General features: G+C 46.6%; 1 protein-coding gene across 10 annotated transcripts in view; it reads left to right on the top strand.

The window, feature by feature from the left end:
• PATJ (PATJ crumbs cell polarity complex component) overlaps nucleotides 1-13,327 on the top strand; it is a 141,039-nt gene that overhangs the window by 116,285 nt on the left and 11,427 nt on the right. For all 10 annotated transcript variants that reach the window (XM_059853657.1, XM_059853659.1, XM_059853656.1 and 7 more), the window contains 5 exons: nucleotides 3,593-3,676; nucleotides 5,678-5,871; nucleotides 7,604-7,751; nucleotides 8,803-8,889; nucleotides 12,017-12,134. In XM_059853657.1, the coding sequence (XP_059709640.1) occupies nucleotides 3,593-3,676; nucleotides 5,678-5,871; nucleotides 7,604-7,751; nucleotides 8,803-8,889; nucleotides 12,017-12,134 (631 nt within the window). The remainder of the gene's footprint in view (nucleotides 1-3,592; nucleotides 3,677-5,677; nucleotides 5,872-7,603; nucleotides 7,752-8,802; nucleotides 8,890-12,016; nucleotides 12,135-13,327) is intronic.

Below are 13,327 nucleotides of genomic sequence, written 5' to 3'. Positions count from 1 at the left end.
AGTCACAGCAATGCTCTGCTGGTGAGGGCTGTGCCTGTCCCACAGCTCCAGCCTGAACCCCACTAAATACCTTCTCTTTGGTGACCATTTCTGCTTCTTACCAGGTTTGGGGCCCATCATACCCCAACCAGCTGTGCTTTTGCAATATTTGGGAAATATTTGCCATATTTCTGGCTTGCAGTGATTTTTGTGGCCATGCAGTGCTGTGTCAGTGCATTCAGTTCATTTCCTTGGGCTTGCAGCCCCTTCAGCACCAACATTTTTGAGCCCAGCTTGGTAATCTCAGCAGGAGCAGGGAAATTCCCTTCACATCTGTCTTTTTTTCAGTGTTTTCATGGTCAGGCAGTCTCAGTTTACACCTGCCAGGGTGGACTTGGTTTAGCCTGGAGAAGCACAGTCTGCATGGCCCGGCTCATACTCTGCATCCTTCCGTCCTTGGTGAGAGCTGCTCAGCTCTGCATTAATTCCCCATTTGTGTAATGCTCCCAGACCATGCTCTGTCAAAATATACAAAGATTAAAGCCCCAGTTTGTTGAATGGATTTGTAAACTTTATGAAGTATGTGCTTTCAGCAGCTGGGTATCTTTTTTTTAAACAAGTGTGTTCTTGATACGGGAGTGTTTTTATTTCTCCTCCTGCATGAACATTTTTTGTGGCTCTGCCAAGCTTCACCATGGAGAGCCATAATCTGTATGAAACTGGTGGTGAAAGGAGGTGGGGAGGGATGGGGAAATCTGTCCAGAGCCACCATGAATTCACAGCCTCTAGCTGAACATTGACACCACTTTCTCTTCATCCCTCTTGATTGATTGATTTTGAGCTACGTAGGCTTTGTTATCAAGCGCACGTTTAATTTGAACAGGAGCTGCAGATGTCCAGAAACCAAAAGCCATCCTTTAAATAAATGTATTGTTCCAGTCATAATAGATTCTGGGTTTTTTTCTGAGGGATTGAGAGGGGTGTTCCAGCTTCAATCCATGCCTGTTGATAGAGTCATTACAGCTTGGTTGGATGGCTGGAGCATGACATCTCACCACTGCATAAACTCCTTTAAAATATTGATATGATTAAAAATGTTCACTAGCATCAGTAGTTTGGTTTTAGTGATTTGTCATGGATGATCAAAACTAACAGAGACTTACCCAGATCCCACTAGATCAGTGGAAAAAAAATTACTTCTGGGTTAAGTACTTTGAGCTGATCCCAGGAGTATCAGAGGAAAGAGACGTTTGCCATGCTTCATAAGCTAAGGAAAACTAAAACTGACATTTATGCCTGTGGACTATTTAGAAATCTTTACAGTGCATCATGGACACGTTGCTCTGTTCTGTTTTTAATCGATTTGATAAGCCTGGTTCAGCTACACTACTTAAAAAAAACCCTGCTTAAGAAAAACAGTGTTTTGGCAGATCAACGAGATGTTTCCTTCTGCAGGGTAGGCACAGAGTGAGCAGGAATGTACCTTTTCATGCCATGTGTATTTTTAGTCCTGGGTCTGGCTTCTCACACATGCAGGAACCACAGTGTAGCACTGAAGTGTTGCCTTCTCAAACAGATGATGCAGATTATCCAAGCTGATAACACTTGGTGGTTCCTGGGTCTGAGCCTTCGGTATGTGCAGTTTTACATTTAATAAAGCAGTGCTGGGAAAAGCTGCTAACTCCAGGTTGGTGGATGTTTTAAAAGCAACCACAGATGGAAAACAAACTTAGAGAAATGTGATTGAAAGGTCCTTGCTCAGAGGTTAGGAAATATGAGATTAAATCCAGTCTGAAAAGATTTAATTTGACCATCCTGTGTACCTATTCCATGGTCACACTGCCAGTTTTCTACCAAGCCTTCTGCCCTGCTGTGTCCCAGGTGAATGATGTGCCTTCACAAGCTGGTCAATATTTTGTGTTCTCTCTTTGCCCACTTCTCCCAGGCTGAAGTCTCTTGCACTGCTTTGGAGTAACAACATCATTTGTAAAACAAAGGTGAAAAATACCTCAACCCCAAACCAACCAAGCAAAACCCCACAACAACCAAAACCCCACAACAGGGAGAAGATGGACGTGCCTGTGTTGCTCTATTCTTTTAGTATTTGTTGCTTCAGTTACTGTAAAAAACCCCTGCAGTTGCCAGGGGGGTGTGTATATATCTGTATTTTATTTTATTTTTTAATCAAACTACTCTTTGGATTTTCTTAATTCCTTGGTACACAGCTCGTAGTGTTTCCCCTTCATTTCTGCAGATTGAAATCTCTTTTTCCCCCATCTGGAACTCCTGTATCAGCTGTAATCCATTTGTGTTTGCAATCCCCCAGGCTTTTTTCAGGGACTGGTGTCCATGGATCAGAGGGAGCCCGTGGCAGTGGTGCTGTGCTCCAGCAAGTCCCCAGCACTAAATAATCTGTAGTGGGAATGAAAGGGAATTGTGCTCTCAGTGTTGTGATCTGAGCATTACCTGAAGGGCTTTGGAGTTCTGTTTTGTTTTTTGTTTCTATGCTGGGAAAGGATCACAGGGCAGCACGGGCAGGTGGTGAATTGGTGATGAGAGATGTACCCAAGAGTGTTCTCCAAACTTGGAGAGCTCCAAACTTTTCCCACCCCAGCAGCAATTCCCTGCCCCTGCTCCATCCCACAGCAGGCTTCCCATGCTCCAACCTCACCAGCTTTTCCTGGGAGCTCTGTGGGAAAGCTCCTCTTTGGCCTGTACCTGTTGGTGAGGGTTCTGCAGGGGGTGTTTGAGATTGGTTATCCAGAGCCTACATGTGGAATTAAAAATCACCACGAGTTTGCCCAGAGCCAGCACTGGAGGCTCAGCTCTGAGGCTGAGGGTTGGCTGCTGCTGCTGAGGAGAGGAGCAGGTTTGGCACACAAAAAGGAGCATCCCATCCTGCAAGCTGAAGCACTCTCACCTATATTTTTTTTAAAGAAAAAGAAAGGAAAAAAAAAAAGAAACAAACAAACCAGAACAATGCAAAGGGAAAGCACCAGCAAGAGAACAGTATGTTCTTTGTAATGCTTTTTCTTTGGGGACATCTATTGCTGGCAGTAAGATTAAATCACTGAAACCTTCCCTGAAGCTACATCTGCCACTGCCTACATTTTCCAACCTCAGTAATAAACTAACATTTGCCATTGTTCCTTTCTTCTGGATTTCATTTCTTACAGATTTAACCAGTGCTATTTACCACAAGGCATTCAGCTCTTGCTTAAAGCCGAGGTCTATGCCAAGTCCCTAAAAATATTCATAGCTCCAAAGAATCTGGTTTTAAATAATATCATTAAAAGTAGACTATATTAATACTACAGTTCACACTGAGTTCACATGCTGCTGATGCCAATGCATAAAAATGATGGAAGAAGCTCTAGACAAGACTGCCCTGAAGTGGGGAACAAAATCCTTTGTACCTTTATACCAGTTTTTGATTACAGGAGTCACTTTCTTATCCCAAAATACTGAAAATGTGAAAAATCTGTCTTGCTTCTCCTGACTTGGAGTGCTGTGTTTTTGACTGTGGAGCTGGTGGGGAGTGTGGGGTGGGTCTTGGTGGCCAGTTTGGGGCTGTTTGGGAAGCAGGGTTCATGCCTCTGCCTTCTTCCCACAGGATGCCATAGTGATCCATGAAGTTTATGAAGAAGGGGCAGCAGCCCGAGATGGCAGGCTGTGGGCTGGTGATCAGATTCTAGAGGTAAATGACATTCTCTGTGTCTGTGTTTGGTTGTGGAGACTTGTTTTCAGTTCAGCAGAGGTCCCTTGTAGGTTGAATAGGTTCCATTCTCAAGGCTTCCCTTCTGTCACTAAGAACGTCCTGAAAAATTCATATTTCCTTATATATTCATATAAACTGAAGGTACAAATTGAGAATACATTAAATTTAATTGAGCAAGGCAGTTCTTGAATTACATAGTTCAGCTGTCATGTCCAATAGCTTGGTATTATTCATCTCTTTAATCTTTCATTCCGAGGCCTGCGCTTCCAGCACCACTCCTGTATCTCTGCTCTGCCTGAAATCCAAATACTGAGCTGGGATAACGTGGGGTGAGCAGGAGAAGGTGGCTGTAGCATCCCTGCCAGTATCCCTGCCAGTGTCCCTGTCAGTATCCCTCCCAGCATCCCTGCATCCCTCCCAGCATCCCTGCATCTCTCCCAGCATCCCTGCATCCTTCCCAGCTCCCCCAGGCCACAGCTTCACGCAGCTGGGGAATGGCTGCTGGGAATAAATGTGGTGTTTTTCCCCCAGACAAGGAGGGAAAAGGTGGAGGGAAAGGGTTAAGAGAGAAGTGTTGGTCTGCGAATGAAACTTGCGTCAGGCAGGGGCTCAGCCAGGCAGGGGCTCAGCGCAGCTGCTTTGCAGCTCTGCTGTCAGCTCAGGACAAATTCCCAGCATGGCCATTAAGGCCTCGGTGTGTAGGGTTAGGAAAATAGCAAGGGGTACTTGGGGAGTTGTCTTTACAGCTCTTGCACTGCAAATATTTTTGTTAGCATTGAGGCCGAATGCTGTTTTGGTTTTATAAATAACGGGGTATTAACAGAGCACAGTAATTAGGGGGTAAGAATGGAGCAGGTTAATTAATTCTTCTCTGGCCAAACAGGAAAGTGCTAATGTTTTTGAGCCACAATATTGTTATTATTTCAGCTTTTAAAAGCTGTATTAATCAAAAAGATGGCTGAATTGGTTTCAGATTAGTGTGATAAAGCACACATTGATGCCTGTGTCCAGGAAAGAATATCAATGCACTTATAAATAAATGTGTGCAGAGTTGGTGCAAAAGAATATAGGGAGTAAAGATTAGCCTTAATTATTTTAATGTAAAATTAGATATGATTGTAGTTTTGCATATCTAGAAATTCTGAGAAATATTTTCATAGCCTTAAAACTCATGGAAGTAGATTAACATTTGTGGTTATTCTGTTACAGTTCATGCTGCTTCCTAAAGAGACTTCAGAAATGTCTAAGTATTGATGTGTTTTGGTATGAAGAAATAAAAGATGATTTAGTTGACAGAATATTGGCAAACACCTTAAAGGGCACTTGTGGATCAGGCTTGGCAAAAATCAGGTTTAGTTTCATGTTCCAATAGGGGTTTTTTTTAATGGAACATTTAAGCAGAACTTCTTGTTCTGTCTGACATTACTAAAATGCTGAAACCTCCTCAGGTTGTGGTAAGAGAAGTGTTAGCTGGCTGCTCCAGCAGCGGTCTGGTGTGCCATCTATTGGGAAAAAAGGCAAATCACCACTGAATACTTCCTGCCTGGGATTCTCTGAGGCCATTTATTTGCTGATGTTTCTGATTCCCTCTGTTTTTGTCTTGATGATGTTACAGAGCTGGGGGAGAAGGGATCTGAGTACTGAGATACACAGGGAGCTCGAAGGAGCACGTCCCACTTTGTGTAGCTGGAGAAAGAAGCATTGCTTGTGGTTCCAAAGGCTTGAGGTTAAACAGAAGGGAAGAACACCCAAAACTTCCAATCCAAATGTTCTGATTGTTGGGATTTACTGCAGGCAGAGGCACAAAGCTCCAAGCTCACACTCCACAGGAAACCCAGGATCTCCCTCTGGGAATGGGAAAGCTCAATTAGAGCACCAAGGGGTGTCAAACTGACAAATGTGGGCTGTCAGCCAGGGGCAGGGTGTGATGAAAAGATCATTTATCCGTGTCACTGGGAAAGCAAACACTGGTGATTCCAGGTGAACGGGATCGATCTGCGCAGCGCCAGCCACGAGGAAGCCATCACTGCTCTCCGGCAGACACCCCAGAAGGTGCAGCTGGTGGTGTACAGGAATGAGGCACACTACAAGGATGAGGAAAACTTGGAGATTTTCTCTGTGGATATCCAAAAGAAAACGGGCAGAGGGCTGGGGCTCAGCATAGCTGGGAAACGGTAAGAGTGTCTCTGATCTGGCAGAGCTTCCAGTGGGGAACATTTGGGATTTTGATGTGGGAACAACTGTAGCCAATAAATGGAATGTGGAATAAAGGGGGGAAACTCCATAAGGAGCAGAATTTTGTATGTAAATATCTCCCAGGATGGAATGGGGCCGTGGTTCTGGCTCCTGTGTCAGAACAGAGCTGAGAAGTGGAGGCTGTTGCTGCCCAGGGAAACTCTGGGCACAGAGAGGGAATCCCATGCAGAACTGGGGGCTCACTCTTCTGTGCCATCAGGGTAGCTGTGTCTCAGGGCTTTGCAGGCCCTAACCATGGCTTTTCTGGTTTCTAAACTGGGGGATAACCTACCCTACCTCTTTGCAGAAGGATTTGTGAGTTAGATTGAGCTAATGCTCAGTTCAAAGGGACCAGGGCCAGCGGAGGGTGAGAGGCTGAGTTAGACCCAAGCCCTGAGCAGTTCAGGGGGCTGTGCCACACTGCAGAGAGCAGAGCCTGAGATACAGAACCACTGAGACTGGAAAAGCCCTCCAAGGTCATCCAGTCCAACCTCTGACCGATGTCATTCACCCAGAGCTCTGAGTGCCACCTCCAGTCCTTCCTTCCCAGACACCTGCAGGGATGGAGACTCCAAACCTCCCTGGGCAGCCCCTGCCAATGTCTGACCACCCTTTGCATGAATTCTTCCTGATATCCAGCCCAAACCTCCCCTGAGGCTGTTTCCTCCTGTCCTGTCCTGGCTCCACCCTCGTGTCAGGGACTTGTGGAGAGGAATACAGTGGGAAGTAACAGCAGCCTAATAAAATGTGACTTTTTCCTGATACATCTCTCAACCACTGCTATTAGATCACTCAAACCAGAGCACTGATAGTTTTAATCTTCCTTTGCTAAAAGAGATTTATGGCATGACACTTGTTCAGTGTTGGAGTTGCCATCCTGCATTGCCAAAAATAATTTACTTTTGCAATTACCAAGCGCCGTGTCATTATCCTGACTGCCCATGGCCAGTGGAGTTTCTGCAGCAGTTTTTGGGTGGCAGTGTTTAACCCAGGTGTTGTGAGCAGATTGTGGGGTGGGTAATTAATTTAGATTATGTAAATTACCCTGCAGATGGTAATCACAGTCTCCAGCCCTCCTCCCTTTGCTTCTGTGCTGAACTTCCTGAATCCTTCAAAGTGGGGATCCCCTCCTTAGAAGGAGCCCAGTTGCTGCAGTTTGTTAAATGATACCCTGGTATAATTCAGGTGGGAAGTCTCGTGTGCTTCAGGTGAAGGATAAAAGAATGCCAGATCTTGGCATTGCAGCTGGCACCAGCTCACACCACGGAATCACAGAATCATTTAGGGTGGAAAAGCCCACCAAGATCACTGAGTCCAACCTTTAACCTAACCCTGCCAGGTCCACCAATAACCCACATCCCATCAGGAGATAGCTTAACTCCATTATAGACCAAACCTCAGGCTTCTGTTCATATAAATGGTGTTTTCCATAAATCTTTATGTATCCTACTGTCAGAACTAGCAGTTCAAGGGGAAAGACAGCATTAAATATTAGCAAAACATGCTTGGTTTTAAAACTGATCGATTTTTTACACAGCTGAATGGGGTGTAAAACTGGTTCTTCCTCTGCTCACAGGTTTCTTTTAATGTCTCTTAAATGCAAGTAATCTAAATTGGTCTCCCAAAGAATATTGGATTGTGTAATTAGCCATATGCTTCTTGCATTGTTAGAAATGGAAGTGGAGTGTTTATCTCTGACATTGTTAAAGGAGGAGCTGCAGACCTAGATGGAAGATTAATTCAAGGAGATCAGATTTTGTCTGTAAATGGGGAGGATATGAGAAATGCCTCACAAGAGACTGTTGCCACCATACTTAAGGTGAGTACAGAATACATTCTGAGATATTGAGTTGCAGTTACTGACACTGTGCAAGGTAATTATCCTGAAGTGCTGTTTACCATACACAGGACAGCTCCAGCTGATTACTGAGACAAGAATTTCATTTGAAATAACTGGGAGCTTCATTTGAAGTCACTTCTCAGTGTATTTCTAGGAACTGGATGATATGAAGCAGGGGCACAAAGGCACATTTAGTATTTAGGCATTTATTTGAAAATGCAGCTGTGTATCTCATGTGCTATAAAAACACTTGGAAACGGGAGAGGCGACACAAACCAGAACTGAAATAAATCTTTGGCTTTGCTGTGCTGACCTGCAGGGATAAAATGACAGCTTAAATCTGTTCCTGCACAGCTTCCCATCCTCCAGGAGTGATTTTACCCTGAAATTCTGGGAGAAGTTGCCTTTTTCCATGGGCTGGGGAGAGGGCAGGGGTGGGATGCCCACGAGTGCCATCAGTGGATGCTGAAGAAACCATTTCTATTCCAAACTGCATCTGCTCCCAGGGCTTTCCCCCTGCCATCCCCACCACTGTTTCTGCACATGATTTCTTTCATTCTTCAGGGGAAAGGCTAATTATTTCCTTGCTTTTTCCATTCAGGGCTGGTGCCTTGCCAAAAGTTTACCTATTTAAGAATTGGGAACCGGTGGTGCGAGGGTATTTTGTTAAGTTGGATCCATATGGGTTAAATTCACCCTCTTCTGCAGCATTTTGCCTCTGAAGGGTTTTTCAAATGTCTGCTAAAGAGTTTGAAGCTCTTTGTTTCTTTTTCCTGAGTAAATTTGCCATCAGTTTGCAAGGGGGGGATTCATACTAAATTCAGCAACCAGGAGGAACCTTCAGGACAAGCCTAAATCCACTTTTTGTATTGTCTAAATACAAGTGCTCATGTTTTGAACATTCCTTGTGGCTTTCTTCACGGGCTTGTGGTGCTGAATATAAACATAATTCTCTCCAGGAGAGCATGAAATATTATATGTCTACTTAAATTGTACATTGTGGGTTGTTTTTTGTTCTTTTTTTTCCAAGTGTGCCCAAGGCCTGGTGCATCTTGAGCTTGGGAGATTGAGAGCTGGGCCATGGCTGTCATCAAGGAAAACATCCCAAAACAGTCAGGTTAGTGGCAAATTGCTCTGTTTAAACTGGAGCTGCGAGGGGCAGAGCACAGGGATGGTGCACAGATGTGCACATGGAGCTCATCCTTCCACAGACACTGCTGAGGGTGGGGAACAAAACATTTTATCCCCATAATTTTCCGTGCTGAGCTGCAGCTGAAATGCTGATTGAGCAGAAGAGCTGGTCCTTGTATTTATTGTTGAATGAGTGTCTTCCCAAGACACGCCAAAAATCTGTAATATCTTTCTCAAGTGATGATGCCCAGAAATTTTTGGTTTGAAGACTTGCAAAAACTGCCTGAATGTATTTTCTGCAGCTGTTTTGTCTATCAAAAGGAGCTAATGAAACCAAACTGTATCTCTGCCTATCTTCCAGCAGAACCACAGGAGAGCTGCTTTCCTCTCCAAGAAAACACAGAGCAATTTCCTGCTTCACTTGCTCTTTACCTGAAGCGAGGACAACAATTCATTTTTCAACCAGAGCAGGGCCTTTCCCCTCTCCCTGTGCCCCCCAGTCTGCTCAGACACCAACTCTTGGTGTTAAACCTGGAGGATGGCAGGGGAGAGAAACAAGGCACAGCGACTTAGAAAACTTCTTCTCAATGGGTTTTCCTTCTGAAAATCCAATGCCTTGCCATTCTATTTAAGGTGCCAGTGTCTCTGAAAGAGGGGATCCCAGCAGGGTGAGGCTGGGGGGGTTTGGCCCCTTTCTGCCACGGGGGAGCTGCACATGAGGGGATCCAGCACTGCTGAAAGAAGGGTTTGGTTTTTGGAAGCAGGGAGGAGGAGCCTTAGGGGAGATGTGAGTGAAAGCAGGAATGTTTTTAAGAAGGTCTGTAAGGGGTCTGTCTGTGAACAGCCCCAAAAAGGTGCCAAAATTATCACAGCATGGTGTGATTTCTTCACTTCCTGAAGGCCAGCAGTGGCCCTGGCTGGCAGGAGGTGGTGAGGTGCCAGGAAGGGCTAAAGCCATGTGGGAGCAGCTGGGCTAAGCCCAGCTTTAAAAATGAAACATCTGCAGTGCATGGAGCAGGCAAGGAGAGGTGAAGTAGCAGAGGGAAATTGCAGTGATTGCATTAAGTCAGCAGTCAGGTATTAGATTTTCTTTTGGCCATTGTATCAACATGAAGCCTTAGCAAGAGCAAGGTAATCAAAAAGTGGCAGCTAAAAATCACCCACCTGGTTTTAGCATGTGAAGCTCAAGCTGAAAGGGAAGCAAAATGCCATCATATCTAACGTGGGTCTAGGTAAAACTTCAGATCCAATGGCATCATCTCCCTTTTTTTGTAGCATAAGAGGCTTTTGCAGGAACCTGGTAAATCCTGCCTTTCTTTTAACACAAGAAATCCTAATCTCCTTGATGCAGAGTCGTTTGAGAGCCTTCATCTCCCTGCTCTGAAGTGACTTGGTGATTTTGAAAACTGAATAAATGTTTCTCACCAAAACCCTTCCAAGAGTTATAAAAATCTTGGCAGATGATGCAGCAAACCAGCTCGAGTGATTTGCACAACTGCAAGCACTGCTTCAGAAGGTGCTGGCCAAGAGCATCCAGACCTTTTGTCCTCACTTGGCTTTTTTCTGGGTCCACTGCATCCCTTGAGCAGTGGAAATCAAAACAGGGGTTTCTTTCACATGCATTGCAAATGTTGTTAACAGAGCCATGAGTTGGCACCCAGGGGTGGAAACTGTGCTGGGCCTGGTGTTTGTCACTGACAGCTGCACACTGGCCAGTGGGATAAATGTGCCAGGGCTTTTGAGTCACCAGCTGATGAGTTTTTGGGGAGGAATCTCTGCTGTGCATGGGCAAGGATGGAGCAGATCTTTGGACAAGGCAGCTCAGTGGGAAAGGTCTGGCCCTTGGTGGAACTTGCTCAGATGCACTTCCTAAACTGATAAGTGGGTTTCCTTGAGGGGCAGAGCCTGAAGATGATGCCTCAGGTTTTGGCTTTTATATTTTTCACATTCTGTGCTACTTTAGTGTGTGGGTCTGAGCTTCACATCAGGGCATGGTGAGCTCTGCACAGAGCAGGGAGGCAAAACAATTCCTGCTCCAGCTGGGCACCAAGGACAAATGAGCCAAATCTCAGCCCAGGAGCACAAACCCCGTGGGCTGGAGAGAGAAAAACAAGCAGGGTGGGAGTGCCTGGGCTAAAGCTGGGCTGGGACAATGAACTGCAAGGTGCAAATGGAGCAGAGCTGATCCCAGGGAGAGACCCCGTGCCCGGCCGTGCATTTTGGGGCCATTTTGGGTCATCTTGGGTGCAGCCCTGGCTGGGCTCTGGTGCTGCCCCAGGTGGATCCATGGAGGAGATCCTTGGAATCAATCCCTGCTTTATTCTGGAACTCTGCCCAGCCTCTGCTCCAGGGCAGCCTGCACAAGGCATCAGAGAGAAAAGCCAGAAAAGGGGAGAGGGAAAAGGAGGGAAATGGAAAGGGCAGCAGGAGTGAGCTTCTCCCTTTGGAGGCTCTCTCTGTGTCATCTCCCATGTTCTTCTGGAAATGAGGGGAGATTCTTGGGCAGATAGAAGGTGCAGGGCAATTGCAGTGTATTCAGCTAAACCAGCAAAGATTCCTGCCAGGTGACAGGATGGGTGTCCCTGCTATCCCCCCCTCATGTGAGACAGCAGCTCTTTGTCCTCCTGGGTGCTCATGCATGCAGGGGCACCACAGGGAAGGTGCCCATCATTTCCCCTTCTCCAGAGGTGTGGAGACACCCTGGGAGCAGCTGAGAGAGGAGAGCACTGTCTGAAGCTGACCTGAGCAACACAGAAGTGTGGAATAAGGGTCTGGAGTAGTGTGAGCAGCACCACAGGATCACTGAGGTTGGAAAACCCCTCTGAGACCATCCAATCCAACCATTCCCCAGCACTGCCAAGCCCAGCACTAACCCCTGTCCTGAGTGCCACGTCCACACATCTGTTAGATCCCTGCAGGGGTGGTGACTTCACCTCCACAGGGAGATTTTGGTCAGTTCCCCCTCCCAGAGGGGTTTGCACTTGCGTGGCCAATGTGGCATTTCCAGCGTGGCTGGCACAGAGCACAGCTGCTCCCATCTGTCACAAGGTCTGGTTTAAAAGTTCACTTTTGGGTTTGACTCATGGGTTTTTGTTCTTTATTTTCACCCTCAGGCGAGCCAGCAGAGTGTCCACAGCCACTTCCACCCCGCGCTCGCTCCCGTCCTCTCCACCCTGCAGAACTTTGTCAGCACAAAAAGATCCTCAGCAGACACGTCCCAGAGAAGCTCAGGTACAAACAGGCAGCTGTCAGAACAGCTGAGTGGGATTTGCTTTGTACCCTGCAGCTTTGAAAGCCAAACTGAGCACTCAAGTCTGGCTTTCCTGCCCAGCCTCCCCGAAGATGCCCCACGGATGTTTTTAGGAGCCCAGCACTTCCCAGAAGATTCCATTATTTTTATGTCTGCTGGAGGAGGAGTGGCCCCTCTGTTTGAAGTGCAGAATTCCTGTGCCCTGCCATTCCCCTTGTCAGAGCCTTAGCACGGGCATGGTTCTCACATTAGGAATGGTTTTCTCAGGGAATAAAGCTGCCACCACTTCATTTATATCTTTGTTGCTCCTGAGTGCATAAAGGGGTGTTTTGTAATGAGGAAGTCACAATGCCCAGTTTGCAGTTTGCAGGTTTAGAGAGTGTTAAAAATCCACAGCCTGCAGCAGCCTGGGGAGAGTGGCTCCAGGATTTGGGAATCTTTGCTCACATCTGACTGTGGGCAGGAGGAGAAGACATTTCTTCTGCTGGTCTGCAGGCACTGCAGGAGCCTGGTGGCTTTTGGGCCTCCTTCCTGGTGCTGTCTGGGCAGGCCCTGCAGCACTGGGCATCTCCTGACCCTGCTTTAGGGTCCCCAGGGCTGGGCTGCCCAGTGCCACAGCTGTCCTGGTCCTCCTGCCCAGACACACCTGCATGGAGGTGGGGAGTGCTGGTCTGGGGGGTAAGAATGTGGAATTTTGGAGGAGATTTACTCTGCCAGTCTTCTGGTTTCATTAAAGCTGATACAAATAGGGGTGGCTGTAGCAGAGCTCAGGACCTGACTACACCATCAGCTTGTTGGGCTGAAAAAGCTGCAGTTTGAACTGAACTCTAAAGCCTCTCTTTGCCTTTTTCCTTTATTTTCCCTCTCCTCTTCTCTCTTCCCTTCCCCCTTTCCCACTTACCCCTTTCTCTTTTCCCTGTTCCTTTTTCCCTCTTCCCCCTTTTCTCTTCCCCTTTTCCTTTCCCTCTCACCTTTATTACCTTGCCCTTTTCCTTCCCCTCATCCTTATTCCCTTTCCCTTTTCCTTCCCCTTTTCCTTCCCCTTTTCCTTCCCTTTTCCTTCCCCTTTTCTTTCCCCTTCTCCTTTCCCTTTTCTTTCCCCTTTTCTTTCCCCTTTTCTTTCCCCTTCTCCTTCCCCTTTTCTTTCCCCCTTTCTTTCCCTTTTTCTTTCCCC

Source organism: Haemorhous mexicanus, chromosome 9 (genome assembly GCF_027477595.1).
Source record: "Haemorhous mexicanus isolate bHaeMex1 chromosome 9, bHaeMex1.pri, whole genome shotgun sequence".
Lineage (NCBI taxonomy): Eukaryota > Metazoa > Chordata > Aves > Passeriformes > Fringillidae > Haemorhous > Haemorhous mexicanus.
This window is presented reverse-complemented; position numbering and strand designations above follow the sequence as displayed.